This window comes from Bubalus kerabau, chromosome 8 (assembly GCF_029407905.1).
Source record: "Bubalus kerabau isolate K-KA32 ecotype Philippines breed swamp buffalo chromosome 8, PCC_UOA_SB_1v2, whole genome shotgun sequence".
Taxonomy (NCBI): Eukaryota; Metazoa; Chordata; class Mammalia; order Artiodactyla; family Bovidae; genus Bubalus; species Bubalus kerabau.
The window spans coordinates 18,357,473-18,382,813 of NC_073631.1; the positions used below are offsets into that span (position 1 = coordinate 18,357,473).

General features: G+C 40.7%; 1 protein-coding gene across 1 annotated transcript in view; it reads right to left on the reverse strand.

Annotated features, from left to right (window-relative positions):
- COL28A1 (collagen type XXVIII alpha 1 chain) overlaps window positions 1–25,341 on the reverse strand; it is a 181,480-nt gene that overhangs the window by 75,529 nt on the left and 80,610 nt on the right. The window contains exons 21-25 of the mRNA XM_055589814.1: window positions 22,489–22,560; window positions 17,603–17,671; window positions 16,919–16,987; window positions 12,322–12,390; window positions 12,038–12,106 (exon numbers count right to left, since the gene is read on the reverse strand). Of these exons, the coding sequence (XP_055445789.1) occupies window positions 12,038–12,106; window positions 12,322–12,390; window positions 16,919–16,987; window positions 17,603–17,671; window positions 22,489–22,560 (348 nt within the window). The remainder of the gene's footprint in view (window positions 1–12,037; window positions 12,107–12,321; window positions 12,391–16,918; window positions 16,988–17,602; window positions 17,672–22,488; window positions 22,561–25,341) is intronic.

Below are 25,341 nucleotides of genomic sequence, written 5' to 3' on the forward strand. Positions count from 1 at the left end.
GCTTTTTGGGACTTTGGAGAAGTAATTACTGCCATTGTGAAGACAGGGGGGGAGAGACAAGAATAATAATTTTTAAAAAAGCATTAAAAGATATAACCTTTTTGAGCTAGTTGCTCTTACATTTTTATGCAACAGTGATTATGCTACTTGGGCTCGAGATTGGCTTTAGGATACTCCTGCCTCTAGAGGGGTTGTGAGTACACAGTGGGTTCTCTAAAGGTTACAGATTCATCAAAGCATGACAGTTTCATAATAGGCAACCACCACCAGAAATAGGCTTTCCTGGTGGCTGAGTGGTAAAGGCATGGCACCCCACTCCAGTACTCCTGCCTGGAAAATCCCATGGACGGAGGAGCCTGGTAGGCTGCAGTCCATGGGGTCGCTGAGGGTCGGACACAACTGAGCGACTTCACTTTCACTTTTCACTTTCATGCATTGGAGAAGGAAATGGCAACCACTCCAGTATTCTTTCCTGGAGCATCCCAGGGACGGGGGAGCCTGGTGGGCTGCCATCTATGGGGTCACACAGAGTCTGACACAACTGAAGTGACTTAGCAGTAGTAGAGTGGTAAAGAAGCTGCCCACCAGTGCAGCAGACCTGGGTTCGGTCTCTGGGTCTAGAAGATCCCCTGGAGGTGGGCATGGCAACCCACTCCAGTATCCTTGCCTGGGAAATCCCATGGACAGAGGAGCCTGGCGGGCTGCAGTCCGTGGGGCCGCAAAGAGTCGGACACGACTGAGCAACTAAACAGCAGCAACGATCACCAGAAAGGTGGTGGGGTCTGACTGGGGTGGGGTGGGCCCTGTGGTTAGATCTATTTGAGGTGTGAATAAAGGAAGAAGAGGAGAAATTAAAATCTCTTCGTTGATCACTGTCAGTGTCCCCAATAGTATGTTCTGCATGTTTTTATATGATACTTGGATTAACTTCGTATTCACAAAAATCTTTTTGACAACTTCCCTAACTTCTCTGAACCTTCGTAAATTCATCAGACACATAGAAAATCGTGTCTACCTTTCATGGAAATGACAATGAAGGCAGATACAGAATGTCGTGCTCCCATCATCTTGTCTAGCATACAGCAGGAACTTGGTAATTGACAACTCCCCACCCCACCTGTTTTTTTATAGAAGAAACTAAAGTTTGCCCAAAGCTGCACAGCTATTGCGAGGCAGGGCTGGGAGGATGTGGAGAAACAGAATCCGTGTTTGTTCCTGGTACAGCTGCTTTGGAAAATAGTTTGGCAGTTTCTTTAAAAGTTCAACATAATTTTACCTTTTGATCTAGTAATCTCACTCCTAGGTATATACCCAAAGAAAGTGAAAACATATGTCTACACAGAGACTTAACATATGAATGCTCTTAGCAGAATTATTCATAATAGCCCCAAACTGGGAACAACCACAATGTCCATCAACTGGTAAAAGGATAGACAAAATGTGATATAATCGGCAGTTAAAAGGAATGAACGGCAGCTGCACACAACAATATAGGTGAGCCTCAGAAACTGTTCCTGATGAAAGAAATCAAATACGTGAGACTACCTATTGTTTGAGTCCATGTATATGAAATGTCCAGAAAAGGCATATCTATAGAGACAGAAAGTAAGTCAGTGGTTTCCTGGGGCCAAGAATAGGAGCACAGAAGGAGAATTAACTATAAATGCACATGAGAGATCTTATTGGGGGATGAAGATGTCCTAAAACTGATTTGTGATGATGGGTATATAGCTTGGTAAATGTACTAAAAAAATCACTAAATCATACACTTAAAGTAGGTGAATCCTAGGACATATAGAATATGCCTCAATAAAGTTATAAAGAAAGAAAGCCTAGAACCAGTCTTTGAACCTAGACTCCTAAGCTCTTTGCCCTAGGTTCTGTTTTGTCTACATCCTAATTAGGAGCTAAATAACTAGCTTTTCAACAATTCAAAAATCATTGATTATAAGAAATGATTACATGGTTTATCTAGAAAAACATCTCATCTTTTATTTAGCTTCACTTTCGACTTACAAACCTTAAAATACTTCTATAGAAAACAAGGCCTAAAAATTGGGGAAAACCTTTAAACTTTGTTAATGAGTTAGTTTTTTTATTCCCTACTTCTTAATTACATATTTCCCTTTTGCTTGCAGGCAACTTTTATGATTCTGGTCTTCTACCTCCATCTCTTCCACTTAGTCCTTAGCTGCTTTTGAGACCACAGATACTCATTCTCTCTTTGACACCTCTCTACTTCTGATTCCCAACTTTTACTGACCCGAAGTTTCTCCCAACTTAAATGATCATGCCTATCATCAAGAGCTCCAAGTAGAGAACATGACCTTGTCCTGTATTATACACATTTCTATTATTTCTTCTTTTTTGTGTACCTCTGAAATACCTTTAAAAGGGATATCTATAAATTCACCAAGTAAGGGTCTCCAGTTATACCTGACCAATTCACACACTTGCTCCATTTTCTCTTTTATTCAGTTCCCATGACCTTCACCCTTTAGGAATGTCTGATGGTCAAATGCAATAGAACAGCTGCCACTGAGGACACCTTCTTGCCCTCTGTCTATCTGACCCTTAGCCAGTGAGCTTTAACAACATGAACCATGCCACTGGTACTCCAGTGTTTACCTCAAACAAGCTGTCCCTCTTTTTTTCTAATTGTTGACATATAGCTATGTTTTATCTATCAAAGTAGTCTTTTGTAATCTCTTGATCTATGTAAATATACTTGATCTATGCTTTTATGAATCTGATAGACTTTAAATCAAGTCTTAACACATTCTGCAGGTATTAGAGTTGGTCAATAACATGTTTTAGGGTAGTTCCTTGGGGTTCATGGACCAAACTTTTCAATAGATGGGAATAACAAGCCCTTAATGAGCTGTGTAAATCCACATAGACCATGTCTCTCTACTCTGGTGGGGTCTTAAAAATGTATCCTGTCTTTTGTTCCACAGCATCTGTCCATGCTAGCCTACAGCACCAGGTGAAAGTGCTTAAGAGGACTGTGGTCAGCACTCATTTCACTCCTGGAGAGCCCCAAAGGTGCCCAAGAGGCGCATTTACTATGATATTTTTAGATATGTAGTTTTCTTGTCAGTGGATCGAGTGACATCCACAAGTAAGAAGACTCAACAGGTACTTGCAGAGCCAGATTTAGCTTCCCACGTGGGAGCTGAGGTTATTGGAGCCTGCAGAGGGAGCTCTTGCATTAGGAGATCATGAACAGACCTGAAAGCTAATCCCGGAGTTGCCATTTGTAACTACAGCCATCAATTTCATAAGTCTTACGAGTCCTACCCCTCCCCTGTCATCTCCACTCCCTCAAAAAAGAATTAACTATTTAGAATGTCTTCAGCTTCATCTTGGCCCACAAAAGGATTCTAGATGGGAGATACTCCTTTCGATTTCATAGAAAATGGCCAAATTTAGGACTTTCTGCAGTGCTTCCAAGTATGAACTTAGCAAATGATTTAGTAAAGGTTTCACCTAGACCATAACCTTGCAGAGTGGTTAATTTCAACCTCTTTAAAATCATGCATAATTTTATGATGGTCCTAGTAGTCATTCATTAAACCTTTTACATTTTAAAAGAAAGAAAAAGAAGAAAAAGAAAGCAAAGGCACTATCACATGCATTTTCCCTTTGGCAAATATTTTCTTTGGTTAATATTCAAAGAATTGTAATTACTTTCTAATGAAATCAATAATAAAATTTATTTTTTACTCATGTGTCATGTACTTTTTATTCAATATCTTATCTGAACATCATTACTGTATTTTACACATAAGGAAACTGAGGCTAAAGAGAACATAGGATTTGCCAAAAACCATGCAGCTGGAAGCAATTCCAACCCAGGTCTGACTCCAGAGCCCATCTCCTAAAGGACGGTGACTAGAGCCAGAGGCAAGGTGCTGACTTCTCCCCAGACTTGTTTCCAGCTGCCATTTAATGCAAAGACCATGGCTATGTGGCTGTGAAAGTCCTTTGCCTATACTGAGTCAATCATACTCTCTCAAAAAGAAGAAAAAACATCTTGATTTTAAGATTTCCAAGAGGTCCACACAGCGCACACAAGCACCCAGCTGTCTCAGGCTTCCCTTTCCCTCGCCCTCTTTTGCCATTCCTTAGTTTTGTGGTTTTCCCCAGTATTTCAACTGCTCTCTTTCCAGGTCTCCTACTTACACAAACGCTTACTCTCTGTTTATCTATACTGCAATACACTTCATTTGGCATAGTAATGTGCACTCTGATTACTACTATTTCTACTAATACTTTAGTGTGTTAGAATTCATAAAAACATCTTATAGACATGCTTCCATTCACTTTGCAGGATAACCCTGTCAAGTAGGCTTATATTCCCAAGTGACAGATGAGGAGGCTAAGTCTGAGGGAGACTAAATGACTTGCTGAGGTCACAGAGTTCATAAGTGGCAAGGATTTCATGTGGAACAGTGATAAGGAGACATCTGTTATATCTTTTATGTTCTATAGGATTTAAGTATAATATCTAAGACTTAGAGACAATCTTAGAGACAAAACAGTCCATTAGACTGTCTCCACCTTCACGTATTAATAAAGCTCTAATCACTATCTCTCCCTTTGTGCCAATTTAATTCTCTGTCACTCTTTGAGAGGCTGTGGAAGTAGATTACGGTTGTTCTTAAAGTGATTTCATGCTTTTTTACTTTGGGGGCAATAAAAAGAAAATTGAATTCACTATGAAAAGAATTAGCCTCTCAAGGATTTTCCCCCAAAAATGGTACTCTGAAGAGTCCACTATATGATGAAAACAAAGAATGATTGAGTTTGAAAATAAGGTAAGACTCAAAGTGATGATTTTCAGTTGCTTAATGTTTCTTTTTATCTGGCTTTTAAAGAAAATTAAGATACACCTACTAAGGCTCCAATTACCACAAACATAAGCAACACTCTGGAACAAATTATGTAATGAGTTTGACTCCTAATTACCTCACTTATGGTGGCCAGGATGTCAATGGAAATTTTAGAGGCGTTCTTCTAAGCTTTGGACAGACAACCCAGTTATTGATAATTGTATATTAATTATTGACTGGGCCATTGTCAATCACAACTCAATCACTTTTCCCTGACACCCTTTAATGATGAAAAGGGAGACAGTAACAATCACCAGAACAATTCTCAAGTGGATGGGGAAACAAGAAGGTGTTAGAAAACAAGATACAAGTCACTATAACATTTCCTTTAGTGTCCTTTCCCAGCTTTAAATTTCAAAGCATTTAAAATAATTTCAATTCTCTCAAATCAGTTTCTCTCCTAGAATTTTCTTTTCAGTTCAGTTCAGTCTCTCATTCGGGTCCTACTCTTTGCGACCCCATGAATCGCAGCACACCAGGCCTCCCTGTCCATCACCAACTCCCGGAGTTCACTCAGACTCATGTCCATTGAGTCGGTGATGCCATCCAGCCATCTCATCCTCTGTCGTCCCCTTCTCCTCCTGCCGCCAATCCCTCCCAGCATCAGTCTTTTCCAATGAGTCAACTCTTCTCATGAGGTGGCCAAAGTACTGGAGTTTCAGCTTTAGCATCATTCCTTTCAAAGAACTTTCTTTTATTACAGTATAATTGGTTTACAATGCTGTGTTAGTTTCTGCTGTACAACAAAGTGAATCAACTATATGTATACATATACCCCTCCCTCTCCAGCCTTCCTCCCACTCCCCCACCCCTAGAATTTCAGTATTCACTACAAAGCAATAGCATTTTAAAGTCAGTGATAACTTAAAAACTTGCTGTAGGATTTAGCGGAGATTTGTTGTTGATGGTTTCTTCGTTTTCTCAAAATCAACTCATCAAAGATGAGCAAATTATTTCCCTGTACCAAGAATCTCATTGGAGAGGGAGAGCCTTCTTATTTAGTTAAGTTAGAAACCTTAAAAATAGAAATGTTGACAGTGCCTTTAATGTCATAGAGAAGGCTCTCTAGTGTTGATATTCAATATAATTTTCCACTGGGGGGAAATCCCTGCATGATTAAAAATAAAAAATGTGTTGATGGTGATATGGGTGTTGAATGTTAAGAGGATAAAATGTGCGTACTTAAGGCTGAAGGGAAGGTATGTATGCACTCCTGGGAAGAGAAATGCAGAGCTAGAGAAAGAGTGAGGAAAAACAAAAGTTATACTGAAAATAATAAGGTACACACAATTATGGCTCTGATTGCAGAGATCATGTATAGAACTGCATCGAGGAGTAACCTTGAAAAGTCACCTAGTCGAGTGACCTTTTCTGACATCTCGAGGTCAAACTGCCTGGTATTTAAACTTGATACGGCTCTGGCTTTAATTAGTCCCGTTTTTGAGCTGATTGCCCTGCCTGTAGCAATTTTGCAGTCATATTAAAAACGGTGGGTTTCTTCAACTCCAATTTGGAATCATGGACCCTTAATATCACTATCATTAAATCTGTATCCCAGGTCAGCCCTCCTTGTGAGACAAGGTTCAACATGGAGCTCCTTGTCCAGCCCACATCCGCTGACAGAATCCACAAATTCCTCGTGCATCTCTGTGTGAATCACTCCTCTGTTCCACCTCTGCCTACTGCTGGTGTGCGCATATGTGAGCCATTGCAGAGAACAGAGAGGCGATTCAGATGCTGGGAACGTTTTCAGAATAATGGTACTCAGAGGGATTCCACATAGACTTGCACTTTAATTTATGAGTATGGGTCACTTTTGTCAAATAAAGCATGTGTTTACAATATTCAAACATTTAAAGCTCTGGAAAACGTTGAACTCTTTGGGGTTTGGGCTTATGCTTCTGCTGAATGTTTGCATGATTTATGTTTTGACAACGGAAAAGCTAGAATGGAAAGAGAGACCACCTAACTGTCCCCTAAACAGTGCCGAGGTGGTCAGAAAATGGACAGTATGGAAGATTGAGCATCTGTAGATCAGGACAAGTCATTCCACCGGCTCTGACTTATTAATTCACCTGGTTTTCCATTCATTCATCTGTATTTATAGTCTCCCTCTGACACTCAAACAGAATAGTATCAACACTGTTCAGACTGTAAAGGGGCAAGTCATTCAACCTCTTTGGCTCTTGATTTCCTTATCTATAAAATAAGAGAGTTCTTAAAAATTCCATGATAGTCTGGAAATATTTAGGTCGCACATAATATTTAGGTAGTATACAATTATAACATATAACAACAACCACCCAACAAGTTTTTTCTGCCCAGACTTGATTCCAACCACTTAATGGTTAAAAGGTCCCTTAAGAACCCCCCAAACCAGGTTAAAGGTTCTCTTTGCAAGAACTGGCCTCAGTTCCACTGCCCCTGAAGCTTTGGGGAAGGCCTTGGCTTTCTCTGTGATGAACTGGCACAGTGATGGGAGCTAAGAGAGCTGAGAGAGGTGCCTGGTGGGATGCCCCTGCCCTTCTGAGCCCAGGAGAGCCACTCTTCATAGTTCTCTTCCAGAAGGCCAAGAACAAACTCCCACCCTCAGAGACTGACATCCAAGACCTCAGCCTCAGCCCTTGGTGATTCACCAGCCTACTAGGATGAAACATACAAAAGCAAAGAATTATCTGGGGTTCTCAAAAGGTAATACAGTTTATAGACTGATAGTCCCCAAATCACAAAGGGTCCTCTTTGTCTCTGGTGTGCATGCTTGAGGAGTGAGTGAAAAGTCGCTCAGTCATGTCTGACTCTTTGTGACCCCATGAGATGGAATTCTTCAGGCCAGAATACTGGAGTGGGTAGCCCTTCCCTTCTCCAGGGGATCTTCCCAAACCAGGGATCGAACCCAGGTCTCCCACATTGCAAGTGGATTCTTTACCAGTTGAGCCACCAGGAAAGCCCAGGTATACTGGAATGGGTAGCCTATCCCTTCTCCAGTGGATCTTCCCGACCCAAGAATCAAACCAGGGTCTCCTGTATTGCAGGCGGATTCTTTACTAGCTGAGCTATAAGGGAAGCCCTGCGTGCATGCTTAGTCATGTCCAACTCTTTATGACCCCATTGACTGTAGCCCATCCATGGGATTTTCCAGGCAAGAATACTGGAGTGGGTTGCCATTCCCTTCTCCAGGGGGTCTTCCTGACCCAGAGTTTGAACCCACATCTCTTGCATTGGCAGGCAGATTCTTTACCTCTGAGCCACCAGGGAAGCCTAGTCTCTTGGGGCCCAGTCAAGAAATGCAGGCAATGTAACGCAGGATCTTTGCGCTTGCCCTCCCTACGGGTGAGCTGACAGCTTGGGTCTAAGGACCAGGGCACTGGATAAGCGCTTCCTACTGGGCAAAATCCAATTGTCAGTTCCTCTTTATGGCATGTTCCAAAGTGGATTTTAAAACCATATCTACTATCTCCTTGGAAACTTGTAGTTTTCATAAGAATTTTAGAAATCTCTCAGAAGCCCTTGTGAACATTTGGAGTACCTTCAAGGGAAGTGTACGGAGAAGTACTATAACCACTGATGTCAGATGAAATTCCTTCACTTGGAAAAAAGCCACAGAGCACCACAAGACTGCAAGATGTCAGGGACTGCTTTTCATATGTTTTGAAACATAGGCGCTTTGATTCTAATGTCTGTGTCATATGCTAAACACATGTGACCTTAACTAAATATCGCAAAGCCCACCATAAATTAATCGTCAACCTTAATGGCTTCCTCATTTCAAAACACATTTCTTTTGTAAGTTAATGCCCTAAGGCCAATATTTTAAGGTGACAACACAGAATTTAAGTAAAAAACATATCCAATATATATGTCTATACAATTAGACACACATGTGCGTCCATGCACACAAACCCACATATTTCCACACACAATTTCTCTGCCATTTTAAGATAAAATAGAAGGAGAGGAATTTTGCAGACATTTGAGTCCTATGCTTTTGCTACCATTGCAAACCTTAGGTGTTTTGAGAGTCTCAACTCCACCTTACTAAACCAAATGGACAAAATTAAGTGGAATTAGACTTTTCCAAAAATGTCCTTTTCTTTACCAGCTTCTGTTGGGCTGTGTGGGTAGCCAAAAGTTTTCTTTAGGAAATAAAAAAGACACATAAAGACTCTAAGGCGTCTATAAAAGAAGAGAGGTGATTTTGGAAGTTATTAGAAGCTGCTGTTTGCCTTTGTCCTTGATTTTGAAATTCATGATCCAAGTTCTTAGATTCTAAGAAGGGCATGCACTTCTGATATTTCCTTCCAGGGCTACAGGCGGACAGGATAACACACCTCCCCAACGTCCACAAGAAGGGGAGACAGAAAGAAGGAAAACGCAGCTGGGAGGGAGGTGCGGAAAGAGACAGGTCCTAACCAACATTCCCTCCTCCCCTCGGTAGAAGTGAGCTGGAGGATACCGCCTCCATTCAGCTTCCTGTGTGAATTAATAGACACAATATGAGTTTGGGGCTTCCCTGGTGGCTCAGCGGTAGAGCATTCGCCTGCAATGTAGAAGATGCAGGAGACCTGGGTTCAGTTCCTGAGGTGGGAAGATCCCCTGGAGAAGGAAATGGCAACCCATTCCAGTATTCTTGCTTGGAGAATCCCATGGACAGAGGAGCCTGGCAGGCTACAGTCCTTGGGTTCGCACAGAGTTGGACATGACTGAGCATGCACCCACATAAATGAATATGAGTTTCACCTGAGACACATCTTTTGGCAACATGTTATTAATAACAACCAAAAATAGGCAGGATAAACTTTTGAAAGAACACCTTTTTTTTCCCCCTTAAAATGTATATGAAAAAACACAAGGGACTTTGAGAGAGAAATGATCAATGAAACCATTTAGTAAATGTTTTAGTCTATATGTTAAATAATCTGATATGGTGGAACATTCACAAGAATAAAAATTTTTAAGTGCTATCTGTGCTTAAGTGTCCACCTTTATTAGTACTGCTAAATGTAAAGTAGTAATCAGATCAGATCAGATCAGTCGCTCAGTCGTGTCTGACTCTTTGTGACCCCATGAATCGCAGCACGCCAGGCCTCCCTGTCCAACACCAACTCCCGGAGTTGACTGAGACTCACGTCCATCGAGTCAGTGATGCCATCCAGCCATCTCATCCTCAATAGCATAATTCAATATAACACAATGTATACTTATATAAAATATTTATAATAATCTACTCTATGGAAATGTAAATGGTTATGTGTTTCCATTGGAATACAAACAGTCCAGTATATTTAACACATTTTATTTCACACATACCATATTTTAAATAGGAATAAGCTCCTAGTTCCCTAACTAAAGGAATATTCAGTGTAAAAACAAAAGTTTTTACCAATGTTTCACTTAGCAGAAAATAACGAGGTTTACATATTAAAGTTCCTGTATTTTTAAATTTTCACAGGCACTTTGTCTTAAAGAAAAAAGAATATTTTAGTGCCCCAATTCAAATAAGGATCAGATTCAGTGCTGAGTCAGAACCTTGGCAAAAGCACCTAGGATGTCTCTTCCCTGCACAGCCTACTCAGCGCTTTCAGATACATCTCCCTGACTTTCCTAGTTACCCTGAGAGACAGAGACGGGCAGGACTCAAGATCTCCTTTAGGGATGAATTGAATGCCTTGAGTCTTCAGTCTCATTCTACAAGGGAGAGGATGCAAGAGTACTCGCCCCACAGTACAGAAGCAGCATCGAGGTGGCGGCACTCACAGGTGCCACGGCAGAGACCAAAAACTCAAGGCCAAAAGTTGACCTTAGGCACTTATAACCTCTTTCTTTAATGACCTGGCAGCATCTGAAAAACTAAATGTGTAGATCTATTTCTAAGGAGAATTTCTCTCTGTGGGATAATATTGATCATTCACTCATTTTTCATTCATTCAACACATTAAAGAGTTCCTTTTGGGTGGCAAGCCTAGTTCTGGAATCAAGAATTTAGTACAACAAAGAGCTGGCCTTCAGGAAAATTGATACTCTTGTGAAATATGCAGAGCAGGAAATAAGGAAGTTGATTTCAGAAATGATGCATGCCTTGGAGGAAATACACCAGGGGATATGATTGTGGCAGGGGAGGGAGGGAGAGGAGAGAATTGCCTTTTGTATAGGTGGAGAAGGAGGTCAGATTTGAGACCTTAAGAATGAACCAGCCAGCCAAAGTTAAGGTCTCGAAGCAGGAGTGAGCTGAAGGAGGCCAGGCAGCAAGGGAGCAAAGCACAGGAGCTGCGGCCCAGGTTACAAAGGGTCCCAGAGAACATGGAAAGTGGGTGCAGCTTGCTCTCTGTACAAAGAGAAGCCACCAGAGAGTTTTCTTCAGAAGGAAAGGGGTGTGATCTGAGCTCTGGCTTTAAAAGATCAACTTGCCTGCCATGTAATAGAAGGGCAGAGGTAGAGGAGAGAAGGCCAATGGAGAAGTTGTTTTCACAGCCCAGGGGAGAGATAGTGGTGCTCTCCTTGGGAGATACAGCAGGAGACAAGTAGCCAGAGGCGAGATATAATTTTGAAGGTAGAACTGACAGATTTGCCATAGGACTAGATGTGGAGGGAAGAGAGGGAAAGGAGGACCAAGAATGATTTAGATATTGTGGCATTAGCAAGGAGTGTGGGTTGCACCACTTCCAGGCTGATGGAGTGAAAATCAAAGGCTTTATCTGGGATATTAGGTTAGAGATGTCTGTAAGAGATCTAAGAGGAGACGTCTGGTAAGAAACCAGGTGTGTGAGACCAGGGCTTCGAGGCAGAAAGATAGACATTTGGAGGCCATCAGTGCGTGGACGGTGGTTAGTGCCATGGGATGCTATGAGGGCACCTAGGCAGGAGCGTGACCAGAGAGGGCAGGGGCCTGAACCAGAGTCTATTCTTGCGACCGGAAGACAAAGCAGCAAGCAAATGCAAGGGTTGCTAGCAAGGAAACAGAAGACAAAAACCATAGGGTTAATCTGCATGTTCAAGTGAGTGCAAGGCTCTGGAGAGTCCATAGATGAGGATGAATAACTTGATCAGTTCTTTAGATGCTTCTCTTCTCTCAGATCTGGTAAAGATGTTCACTTTTACCAAACCTCTTAACTACAGGTACATTTTTAAAGGCTACTGTCGCCTACCTTTGCTCCAGTGTCTCCAACTCCAGGTAATCCCCTTGATCCAGGAGGTCCTGGGATTCCTCGAGGGCCCTGAGATGACATAATCAGGAAGAGAGGGAGCAACCTTGCTGTGTGCAAGGCTTAGGAAGGGAGAAGGCAGGGAGGGAGGAGAAAAGAGAAAGGAAAAGAAGGGAAGGGAGGGAGGGGAAAAGAAGAAAAGGAGGGAGGTACGAGAGGAAGGAAAGGAAGGAGACAGGAGAAAGAGAGGGAGGGAGGGAGGAGATAACAGCAGCGTCCACACTTACGGGCACACCAGGATAGCCGTCACCTTTGAGTCCTGGAGCGCCCACTGGTCCCTGCGGGCCTTGGGCACCCTGCGTGAATTCCAACACAGGAGATATCATGAGCCTAAACTATGAAACAGCTGGCAAAACTTAAGCTCAGTACCAACTCAGCACACCAAAGGCAGATTTGATAAGGGCAGAGGAATGGTCTGAGAATTTTTAGAAGGAAATATGGCAACTTCTTATCTCCTTGTAAGTCTTTCCCATTTCTGTTATGGGAAGCAAATGATGAGTGGAATAAGTGTAAGGAATATATATGAACCACTACAAAGTCCTCCATTGGAAACACTTCATGGGGGTTAGAAAAGAGCTAGTTGCTGATATTTTAATTTTAAAAATTACAAAAATTTAGTGCATCATAAAATAAGGGGAAGTATAAAATGAGAAAATTTAGTCAGCACCATGTGAGAAGAGTAGAGAAGAATATGAACAAAATTTTAAGTATACAATAAGGTAGTGTATGTTACCTATTATTATGTTACATCTATTATCTTCCTCAGTGAGGCCCAAATTAAGTGAGGAATAAAAGCTCAAATAAAAATTAAAAACAGATTAATTTTTAAAACACACTTTATAAAAGAATAGGACACAGTTAGTGGTTCATATCCTGAGACCTAGGAAAAAGTGATCAATATTGCTTTACCATGATGACTTTGGGCATCAGAGACTTAGGAGTAATACTGGCCTCTTATATAGAGGCTAAGGAAGGAGGATTATTGCCCTTCAAACAAGAGTTCTCTGTATCAATGAAACTCAGAGAAATTTCTGGCCAGAATAAAATGGAAAGAAAGAAAAATGAAGAAGACTCTTGCCAAATAAGATTTATGCATCGTAAACCTATTGCACTTATATTTAAAACATTTCTTTACATCCCACATCCCATTTTGTTGCTGTGATAACTCTTACAGTGGCCTTTGTCAATACACATCAATTCTTTTGATAAAGAGCTGTTCATGATTTAAAATATTTATGTTTTGTCTATTATCATATGTGAAACAGATCACCAGTCCAGGTTCGATGCATGAGACAGGGTGCTCAGGGCTGGTGCACTGGGATGACCCTGAGGGATAGGATGGGGAGGGAGGTGGGAGGGGGGTTCGGGATGGGGAATACATGTACACTCAGGGCTGATTCACGTCAATGTATGGCAAAAACCACTACAATATTGTAAAGTAAAAGCCTCCGATGAATGGAAAAGAAAGCTGTGGTACATATACACAATGGAGTATTACTCAGCCATTAAAAAGAATACATTTGAATCAGTTCTAATGAGGTGGATGAAACTGGAACCTATTATACAGAGTGAAGTAAGCCAGAAAGAAAAACACCAATACAGTATACTAACACATATATATGGAATTTAGAAAGATGGTAACAATAACCCTGTATACGAGACAGCAAAAGAGACACTGATGTATAGAACAGTCTTATGGACTCTGTGGGAGAGGGAGAGGGTGGGATGATTTGGGAGAATGGCATTGAAACATGTATAATATCATATATGAAACGAGTCGCCAGTCCAGGTTCGATGCACGATACTGGATGCTTGGGGCTGGTGTACTGGATGACCCAGAGGGATGGTATGGGGAGGGAGGAGGGTTCAGGATGGGGAACACATGTATACCTGTGGTGGATTCATTTTGATATATTGCAAAACCAATACAATATTGTAAAGTTAAAAAATAAAAAAAAAGAAAAAACAAATTTTTAAAAATAATTTTAAAAAATAAAAATAAAATATTTATGTTTGCCACATCATTAAAGAAACTCTAATAATAGACATGTGTTTTCCAAGATTGGAAAAAGTAGTCAGATTCTTAATATTTGTCTTATATGTAAGCAAATGCTGAAATCAAGCTGTGTTATTCCAAGCCAAAGTGTTGCCCCAAATCTAATTCCCAAAAACAGTTTCTGATTTTACTCCTATAAATAAATAACTGGGGAAAAATTTTTTTATGCCAAAAGAAAGTTAAATTGATTTTGAAAATCATGAATACAACAGCTGTCATTTCCTATTAAGACAAAGAGACTGTGGCCTCGTATGGTTAACCATCTTAAGAATGGTCTTCAGAAAACATGTGGCCGCTTAAAAAAATGCACTATTTATGCACTATTTAGAATGCACTATGTACTTAATGCACATCAACAGAAATCCAAGATGATCTCTTAAAGATGTATGACAAAGCAAAAAACGAATTATTCTGGAGCACTGAATTCTGGTGGCTTCCCCACTAAGGAACTGGTCATATCTGAGAAGCAGTTTATTATACTATTCCAATTATGTGCAAGGTTGAAGTGCTAAGCATTTCCTATGGGGACAAGTCCCCAAATAAGATGCCCATTTCTCTGCGTGCTTACACAAGGAGCAGGCCAGCCGCAAAACAAAGCAGTAACTTCCCCCTGGTTAAGTTGAAATTTAAAAAGAAATTGGAATCAAAATTCACTTTCCGTTTTCATTCCTAGATTCCAAGCCTGTAACAAATTATCAGCAGCTGTTACTGTTTATCCTCTGGCCCCCACACTGCAGGGAAAGCCATTGAAACATCCATGGTTTAGGAACATTTTTTTCCTAGAGATCTGTGTCCTGTCTCCTGCAGAAATTTCAGTTAACTTGTTACTTCTTATGCTAACAGGGGGTAGGGAAAGGGCAGTGTTCTTGCTCAGATTTTTATTTTGGATGCCTCTTGATAGTTTCATGGATGGAATTTTGCCACTTGGCTTTTCTGCACTGGATTCAAGAAAATGTTTTGCAGAGTGATTCTCTTTGAAGTGTCTCTCTCATTCAACAGAAATTAGGGTAGAAATCTTAATCAGGTGTTTCAAAATGAGCTTTAAAAAAAAAATCTGGGTGGTCCCTTAAGAAATACATAAAACTGAATTAATGTGCCAAAATTTTTATCAGCTAACCCTCCATGAACTTAAAAACAATCCATTAGGGGAAAATGGCAGACAAGTAATCATTAGAGACCAAGGGATTAGAAAAATGACTGGAGTGAAAAGGCAAATAACTCTAAAGACCATCACCAATGATGATCAGTAGAAAACAGAGCTTATAAACATCAACTATACATTTAGATGGAGAAGGCAATGGCGCCCCACTCCAGTATTCTTGCCTGGAAAATCCCATGGATGGAGGGGCCTGGTGGGCTGCAGTGCATGGGGTCGCTAAGAGTAGGACACGACTGAGCGACTTCACTTTCACTTTTCACTTTCATGCATTGGAGAAGGAAATGGCAACCCACTCCAGTGTTCTTGCCTGGAGAATCCCAGGGATGGGGGAGCCTCGTGGGCTGCCGTCTATGGGGTCGCACAGAGTCGGACATGACTGAAGCAACTTAGCAGCAGCAGCAGCATACATTTAGATGTTGCTTCTCTTGTAAAGAACAGTGTGAGTAGAGAGAAATAACCTTGCATCATGGACCTAGGGATGCATAGATTCAGGAAGTTATCAAACAGCATGAAAATTTTCACCCAAATGTTCTTTACTGAGGCCATGCCTGTAGTTTAAGCGTTCAGAAGTTTGGCATTTTCTCCTTGAGTCATATATAACTTGGGTTTCTGTAGAGTCTTTTACATAGCTTGGGTTCCTACGTGCCTCAGAGTCTGGGCAGTAGGGTGACCATCTTGTTATGATTTTCCCAGAACATTCTCTGTTTTAGCTTGAAAATATCCCAGAAACGTCTTCTGTCCCCAGTAAGCCAGAAGATAGCACTCTAGCAAGGACAACTCTCAAAATGATTAAGAACAGTGGAGGTCAGGATCCTACCTCTTGCTTTAAGAGGAATCACTACAACTTATGTTAGTATATAATAGGCTTTGAATTATATGCAAAGACGGTTCTAAGTTTTCTTTTTTGAAGTTTGAAAGTCACTGGTGTCAGTACTTGAACCCTTGCATTGAGAACAGACAATTTGATAAACTAAAGCCAGCTTCAAAGCTACATAACAACATGCTACTAATTTAATGAGCGCTGATTATGGAGCCCCCAAGCCTGTCCTCATAAACAGGGATGTGCTTGTTGACATTTGGAAAGTAGCATTTCTCTGTGTAAGGCTAGGTTTTATGTGAGGAGGGAAATGGTACTTTGTTGCCATGGGAAAAATAGTGATGATTACTTAAAACTGTCTTCTCCCATCATTATTTGCATTTTCATTTAAAATAACTGAAAGATGGACAACAAGCAGGGAAATCTAATTCAATAAAGTTTCTAAACATGAACTCTTTGGACAGTGTTTTGCAGAAGAGATGCATTGGCCATTAATATGTAAATGAAGGAGGCCAGCGGCCATATAATATCATATTATAGGCATTACAGAAAGAAAAAGAGCATTTTCAATCAGCTGTTTAGTCAGCAAACATTTTACCAGAGAAGCTATCATCCTCCACATTTATGAAAAATAAATGATCTGCTGGCTTGATTTTTTTAAAGGGGAATAATATATTATATCTCAGTTCATCAGTGTAAAGACTCTAAGTAGAACAATCTCAATCATAACTTATGATGCATTAAATCTACTTTCATTTTTTATTTCAATAAAAGAACATGAATACAGGATACCTTTGGTCCTCGAATAGCAATTCCAGGTTCTCCTTTAAATCCAGGCATCCCAGGTCCACCTCTGTCTCCCTGCACATGTCAAATAATTTTCAGTTTCAGATTTTAGATTTTATGAGAAACCATCATGGCTCAGGGCATAAAAAGCCATTGACCAATTATAAAGAGCTTAATCTCTTAGAATCAGATTCTGAGAGAGTACATCCTTCTAATATATTTGAGAAGAGTTTCAAATCTTAAGCAAATAAAAACTGTCAGTAAAGACTACTAAGCTTTTCGGAGAATAGCTGAAATAATAGGTGGCTCTCTAGACACAAATATTTAGACTGAGAAAATGTCTGGGAATGCTCTTACATCTGAGTGGATTTCTTTTCTGCCAGACTTTCTGATTAGCAGATTATTCTGAACAAATGCAATAAATTCCTTCATGCATTAAGGCTAGCACTTAAGGAAAGTAGTTCAAAGTAGAGTGATAAGGTCAAGACCAGGAGCAGAAAACCTGGTTTCTAGTCTTAAATTTGCTGCTGGCCCTCCATCTGCTTAACCATGAAATGGCAGGGTTGAGCTATATAATATCTTTGGGTTTTTCCAAAACTAAAATTCTTTCACTGATTTTATGAATCTTTTCCCCACTCCAACTTCCAAAAAATCCAAGTAAAAGAAAAAAATATTTCCAAGAATGCATACTTTTGGTCCAGGTGGTCCAGGAATTGATATTCCAGGCATCCCAACAGGGCCCATAATTCCTGGATCACCCTAAAAACAGAACAAAATACTCATTACATTTCAAACAAGGAAACGATATATGGAATTATATTAAGAAAAATATAGAAATATATTTCCAGGATTTTAAAGTATTGTGACCTGTTTCACAAACCACGTGAAAATATTTGAGCATCTTTGTTAAGCCACTACTAAAGTTATTAATAATTAAGATTTCACTCCCTATAATAAATAAATTCAATTAATTCCTTAGTAATAGGAAATTTCTCTCTCTTGTGCATCCTTTTATTAGGTAGCAAAAATCATGCAATGCGTGGTGATTCATTTTTGTGTTTGTATGCCAGGGAGCTCAGAGGGAAATAGTTATTCAGTTATAGCAAATACTTTTAGTGTAAGTTTTAAGGTACATGTGATAGGCAAATAATGTTTTTTCTAGTTTACAACTTTTTCCTTTGTTATTTTATGCTCCACAGTATATCAGTCTTCCATTGTATGGTGTCTCATGTCCCTTTTTAGAAGTAGTTAGTTTATGGTTAAAAAAAAAGTAATATGAATTTTTATAAGGCACCTCTGGTGATTCTGATATAGGTACTACTACTGTACTTTGAAACACTATGCAAAGCAATTGTCTTTTTAACTTATTTTATTGAGGTATGTTTTAATGTGGTATTAATTTTTACTATACAGAGAAGTGATTCATGTATAGCTGAACCATGTATAACATGTCTATATGATTCATGTATACCACATATAAATGTTCGTGTTCTTTTCCATTATGGTTTATTACCGGATATTGAATATCGTTCCCTGTGCTTTGGTGGCTCAGATGGTTAAGAATCCGCCTGCAATGTGGGAGACCTGGGTTCAGTCCCTGTGTTGGGCAGATCCCCTGGAGAAGGGAACGGCTACCCACTCCAGTATTCTGGCCTGGAGAATTCCATGGACAGAGGAGCCTGGCAGGCTACAGTCCATAGGGTCTCAAAGAGTTAGAGATGACTGAGCGACTTTGACTTTCACTTTATGGTAGGACCTTGTTATTTATCCATTCTAAATATCACAGTTTGCATCGGCTAATCCCCGACTCCCAGAGCACTCCTCCTCTAGCCCACTCCCTGTTGGCAACCACAAGTCTGTTTATGTCTGTGAGTCTGTTTCTGTCTTTAGATAGGTTCATTTGTGTCATATTTTAGATTCTACATGTAAGTGATATCATATGGTATTTGTCTTTCTCTTTCTGGCTTTTCTTAGTATGATAATCTCTGGTAAAGCAATTATCTTTAAAAGAGGGTCACACACCCCATGAGGTGTTCAAAATAACACATTTGGGATATTAGAAAAATTTATCAGGACTACACTCTGTACTTTTATCTCATCTTTTAAAATTTCAATCATTTATGTAAATCTCATAATGTATGTTCATATAATAGTTTATGAATAAAAATTAGAATTGAAAACCCAATAAGCAAACATAGATTGCATCATGGTCCAATTTTTTTTCTATTAGTAAGGGTTTGTAATCAAGCAGTTTAGAAACTGCTGATCTAGAGTAGGTGCCAGATCCTGCCTGTTGCCTGTTTTTGTACCCCCAGGACTAAAAATGGCTTTCACGTTTTTAAATGATTGCTATATAGGTGCCTCCATAATATCCTCAATTTGCTTCTTGAACCAAAAAGCCTAAAATATTTGCTCCCTGTACTTTTACCAAAAAATTTCCCTCCTCTTGCCTTTAGAGAGGGCTTCCTAGGTGGTGCTGCTGCTGCTGCTAAGTCACTTCAGTTGTGTCCGACTCTGTGCGACCCCATAGATGGCAGCCCACCAGGCTCCCCCGTCCCTGGGATTCTCCAGGCAAGAACACTGGAGTGGGTTGCCATTTCCTTCTCCAATGCATGAAAGTGAAAAGTGAAAGTGAAGTTGCTCAGTCATGTCCGACTCTTAGCAACCCCATGGACTGCAGCCTACCAGGCTCCTCCGTCCATGGGATTTTCCAGGCAAGAGTACTGGAGTGGGGTGCCACTGCCTTCTCTGCCTAGGTGGTGCTAGTGGTAAAGAACTCACCTGCCAATGCAGAAGACATAAGAGACATGGATTTGATCCCTGGGTTGGGCAGATCCTCTGGAGGAGGGCGTGGCAACCCACTCCACTATTCATGCCTGGAGAATCCCATGGACAGAGGGGCCTGGCAGGCTACAGTCCATAGGGTCTCAGAGAGTCGGACATGACTGAGCAACTTAGCATGTCTTAGAGAATGAACTATGTAATCGTGCTCCTCCAGGAAGGACTCCATCGCGCGGACTCACTGGTAATGACTCCTGCCCTGGGCCCGGTCCATCTTCACAGCTGAGGCCTCCTGCTGTTCTGGTTACCCGTATGACCAATGGGCTGAACACACTGGCCTGCTGGGGCCAGATGATGTCAAGGCATGTATGTGCCAGTCCTTAATCCAAACCTATATGTCAGTTGCACAGGACATGGCCAGGATTCTGGCAACAGATAACCTCCCTATTCAGTCCCGTAGCAAAGGGATAAAACATTAACCTGTTAAAATTTTCACTAAAACCAGGTTAAGTGAAATTATGCATCTAGAATTAATTTATTCTACTTTTTTTAATAAAAAGAAGCCAATTACTTTTAAATTTGTTTAATTTTTTATTGAAGTATACTTGATTTACAATGTTGTGCCAATCTCTGCTGTACAGCAAAGTGACTCACTTATACCCATATAGATGTTCTTTACTTATATTCTTTTCCATTGTGGTTTCACAGGATATTGAATATATTAATAGTCCTCTGAACTATAAAGTAGGACCTTGTTGTTTATCCATTCTTTATGTAATAGTTTTCGTCTGCTAATCCCAAACTCTCAATCTGTCCCTCACCACCCCCTCCCCCTTAACAGCCATGCCTGTCCTCTATGTCTGTGAGTCTGTTTCTGCTTTATAGACAGGTTCATTTGTGCCATATTTTCGATTTAGCACATAAGGGATATATGGCATTTATCTTTCTGACTTACTTCACTTGGTATGATAATCTCTAGATCCACCCATGTTGCTGCAGATGGCATTATTTCATTGTTTTTTATGGCTGAGTAGGATTCCATCGTATATTTATACCACATCTTCTTCTTCTTCCATCAGTCTGTTGATGGACATTTAGGTTATTTCCGTGTTTGGTCTATTGTGAATAGTGGTGCTATGAACATAGGGGTGCGTGCATCTTTTTGAATCATAGTTTTGTTCAGGTATATGCCCAGAAATGGGATTGCGGGATCATATGGTTGTTCTCTTTTTAGTTTTCTGAGGAACTTCCACCCCGTTCTCCGTGGTGACTGCAGCAACGTCCATTCCCACTGAGAGTGTAGGAGGGTCCCCTTTTCTTCACCCTCTCCAGCATTTGTTATTTGTAGACTTTTTAATGATGACCATTCTGACTGGTGTGATGTGGTACCTCAGTATAGTTTTGATTTGCATATCTCTAATAATTAGTAATGTTGAGCATCTTTTCAAGTGCCTGCTAGTCATCTATATGTCTAAAGAAGCCAATTACTTTTAAATATAAAATTGTATACATAGAAAGTATACAAATTTTTTTAAAGACCCTTATTATAAAGTGTGAGTATGTTTTACAATATGGCAATTCTTTATCAGGAAAAGCCTTATTTCAAAATGCAAGAAAATATTCATGTTGAGTCAGTATAACTAAGACATGAAGAGTAATCACTGTTGTTAATACAATATATTTCCTATATAAATTGTATTTCCTATATAATGGCTTTTCTCATTGTGTGCTCCTTGAACTTCCTGCAGCAGGAGGTAGTTATTTAGGAAATGCAGATTTTTGGGTCCCACCTACATACTAAATCCAGATTTCTTGTCATGGCACCATGAAATATGACTTTGTAACAAGCTCCCAGGCGATAATGATGACATGGAAGTTTAAGAATCACTGGCATGTAGGGGATGCTTTGCTTTGTATCTGTGTGTATCTTTTTGGGGGCCTGTTTGTTTTAAAGTTGATCTTTAATCCTCTGGTCCTTGAACTTTCTCCTTGTTTCTTTCCTACAATTAGCATCTTCCTGGAGCCCTGAACTCTCTCAGGTGTGCAATTTTTGTTTCCTGACACATCCAGATGACCTCAATATTATCTCCTGCTAAGTCAGGACATGTGCCTATTTGCTTGCTTCGCATTTTCCTTACTTTTCCTCAGCACCCTGTCTCAGGCAGTTTATCAGGACATATATGCCCTACTTTCCACTTCATTGTGCTGATTTTTTGCTCTCTGAATAACTCCACGTGTTGAACACTAACAATGTACCTGGAACCATGATAAGTGGTGCTTTAGTCATTCCTTAAAGTCATCACAACCCTGTGAAATAGACACTGTTACCATGATTATTTCCACGATTAAAGTGACTGACCTCCAAAAATTCTGGGGTGCAGCAGGGTGAGAATCCCCCTCTCATCCCTTTTGAAGCCCCACTCTACATCCTCCCCACATTGCCTCTCAGCCTGGGACTTTTTTGTTCTTGTTCAGCAAAGCAAGGTGATAGAGAATTGATATCTCATATGGTCTTAATGTATCCCAACTATGGAACATTTGGTTGTTAATAAAGAACTAACAACACAGATTCTCTTCTAGCAGCATCAATATTCCAATGAAGATCACATGTTTTATACAATCTCTTTATCCCATTTTGTAATGGTCTGGAATAGTATGTTTTCTAAAGCCTTTTTCATTTTGGAGGCTTTGGTTTTGTATTTCTTAAGAAGGAAACAGTGGAGATCTAAGATTCCATTAAAACCGGACACAAGAACAATCTCCCCAAAGCATAAATAAGAATTTAAGGTACATACCTTTGGCCCTCCTGGCCCCTGAGACCCTTTCTGTCCTTGATTTCCTTTGCTCCCTTTCTTTCCTTCATCTCCCTGACAAGAAGAATTATAAAAAATACAGTTGTTTTATAATATATCCACCTCCATCTTATAGCAACTACATCATGGCCAGACTCTCAGTGCATACCAACTTCAAAGTCATGTTCCCCAAGCCCAGCTCAGTTGCACAGGGTCTGTCGATGTTCTTGTGTAGATTACATGACTTCAAAACTGTCCAGACTGCACCATTTACTCAGTGTGATTTAATACTTCCTAGGAGAAGACAATGGCACCCCCACTCCAGTACTCTTGCCTAGAAAATCCCATGGACGGAGGAGCCTGGTAGGCTGCAGTCCATGGGGTCGCAAAGAGTCAGACACGACTGAGCGACTTCATTTTCACTTTTCACTTTCATGCATCGGAGAAGGAAATGGCAACCCACTCCGGTGTTCTTGCCTGGAGAATCCCAGGGATGGGGGAGCCTAGTGGGCTGCCGTCTGTGGGGTTGCACAAAGTCGGACACAACTGAAGCGACTTAGCAGCAGCAGCAAACTCTGTGTTCAGTATCTTTCCTTGGAGACTTTGATTTGACTTTACAGGTCTTTTGCCCTCTTGGTCTATTTAAGTAGTGGTTCTGAGACAGTCACAGTTTCAAAGAAGAAAGCCACCTATGCTTTTCCACGCTGTTTTTCAGGTTCTGTGCTATTTCAGTTTTGAAACATAAAAGGAGACATTTAAAAAATCAGCCCTAGTTCTTCCTCCATGGAGTTTAATTCTTTCTCCCCAAGGAGGCCAGTAATTCAATTGGTAGAAAGATGAGTGAGCATTAACCCAGTGCAGAGATACAAATTGCCTCGTGTTCCCCAGCAGGGTTGTGTACACCAGTGCTCCCCGCCAAAGAACTTTGTTACCTTCAACCAGAAGCCTCAGAGCATCCCAGAACTATCCTTACCCTAGGGCTCAACTCCAAGGCACCATAGCTAAGCATGTGCCCAGCTCAACAAAAGAATTTCTTGGGGTGTGTAGCTGAAGGTGTTAGTCACTCAATTGTGTCCGACTCTTTGTGACCCCATGGGCTGTAGCCCACCAGGTTCGTCTATCCAGGGGATTTTTCAGGCACGAATACTGGAGTGGGTAGCTATTCCCATCTCCAGGGGATCTTCCAGACCCAGGAATTGAACTTGGGTCTCCTGCACTGCCGGCAGATTCTTTACCATGAGGCTGTCCAATATTTATGACATAAGTGACTATACCACCGTCTTCAAACCTAAACATGCATAAGAATCACCTGGAGATTTCTGGGCCCCCCATCCAGAGTTTCTTATTTACTAGGTCTGTAATAGAGCCCAATAATTTACATTTCTGACACATTCCCAGGTGACGCTGCTGTTCCAGGGGCTGCGCCCTGAGAACCACTGGCCTATACCGAGGCCATCAGCGTGCAGACACTCCACTAAAAAGAAGAGAGACCTATAGAATCCACAGGCATGCAGACAACTCTATCACTTATCATGTCGTTATCATCTGCCAATAGCATCGAAATCTACCCCAACTATTTATGTTCTCCTCTTCAGTACCATATTTAACTTACTGACCTAAATGATCCCAGAAGCCAACAGCAGTATGTGTGTGTTTAGTCACTCCGTCATGTCTGACTCTTTGCGACCTCATGGACTATATGGCCAGGCTCCTCCGTCCACGCAGATTCTCCAGGCCAGAATCCTGGAGTGGGTTGCCATGCCCTCCTCCAGGGGGCTCTTCCCCACCCAGGGGGCTCTTCCCCACCCAGGGATCAAACCCAGGTCTCCCACATTGCAGGTGGATTCTTGACCATCTGAGCCATCAGGGAAGCCCAGATCCACCTAAATGTAGTACAGTGCCCGTACCGCACACTGACTGCTTTGATATATAACATATTCCTGCCTACCACTCTTCTCCAGTAGCCTTCTACGAGCCCCATATCCCCTCGACGCCAGAAATCCAGTTAGCACACATTTTCCTTGCTCTGCTGGTGTATTTGACACCACCCATTGCTTTCTTCTTGGAGCCCTTCCTCCTTGGCTCCCCTAACATGGTACTCTGGATTCAGCCTGTCTTCATGCTGTACGGAATGCTCTCTCTCTCCAGCTGCTGTAAAATGCAGGACTCCAACCTTAGCTCTCTTTCTCAGAGCTGTCTTTCATCCCCACAGCTTCAATTATTAACTCAAAGGGGCTATTTTCCAGAAGTATATTCAGGGAAACATTAGTTCTCCTGAATGTTAATAGGCAATCATCTCTAAAAGTACTTTTTGCCTGATGTTAGAAAGGAACTCTCTGTGCATGTTTCCACTCCCTGCTGCCCACCGTGCCCCCCACCCCCCTGCAAAAAAAAAAAACCAGATCTCATAGTCTGGTTAGTCAGTTTTAAATTTTAAACATTTAAAATATTTGAAATGCTACAAATGCATTTATATTTCACATTCTCATGTTTAAGGCTAATGACTCAATTTTAGCCAATATTTTTCATAATACGTAGACATCTAAGCTATCAATTACTATTTTAATAGAATTAAAAATAGAACACTAGTAAGTATATGGATTTTATTTTTACTTTGCTCATATATAATTCTTCAGAATATTTATATGGGCATTGATGACTGCACCTAAGAACTGTAGTAATATCTGACACCTTAGAGGTTGTAGGTCTTATTGATGAATTTGGGTGTTTTCCTCTTGACATATAAAGATATTATTCAACAAGCGTTTCTAAAATGTGTTGAATAAATCTATGCCATGTTGTGAAAGTGCCACTTCATAAGGTTATATTTCTTACTACTCTGTGAGATTGTATAAA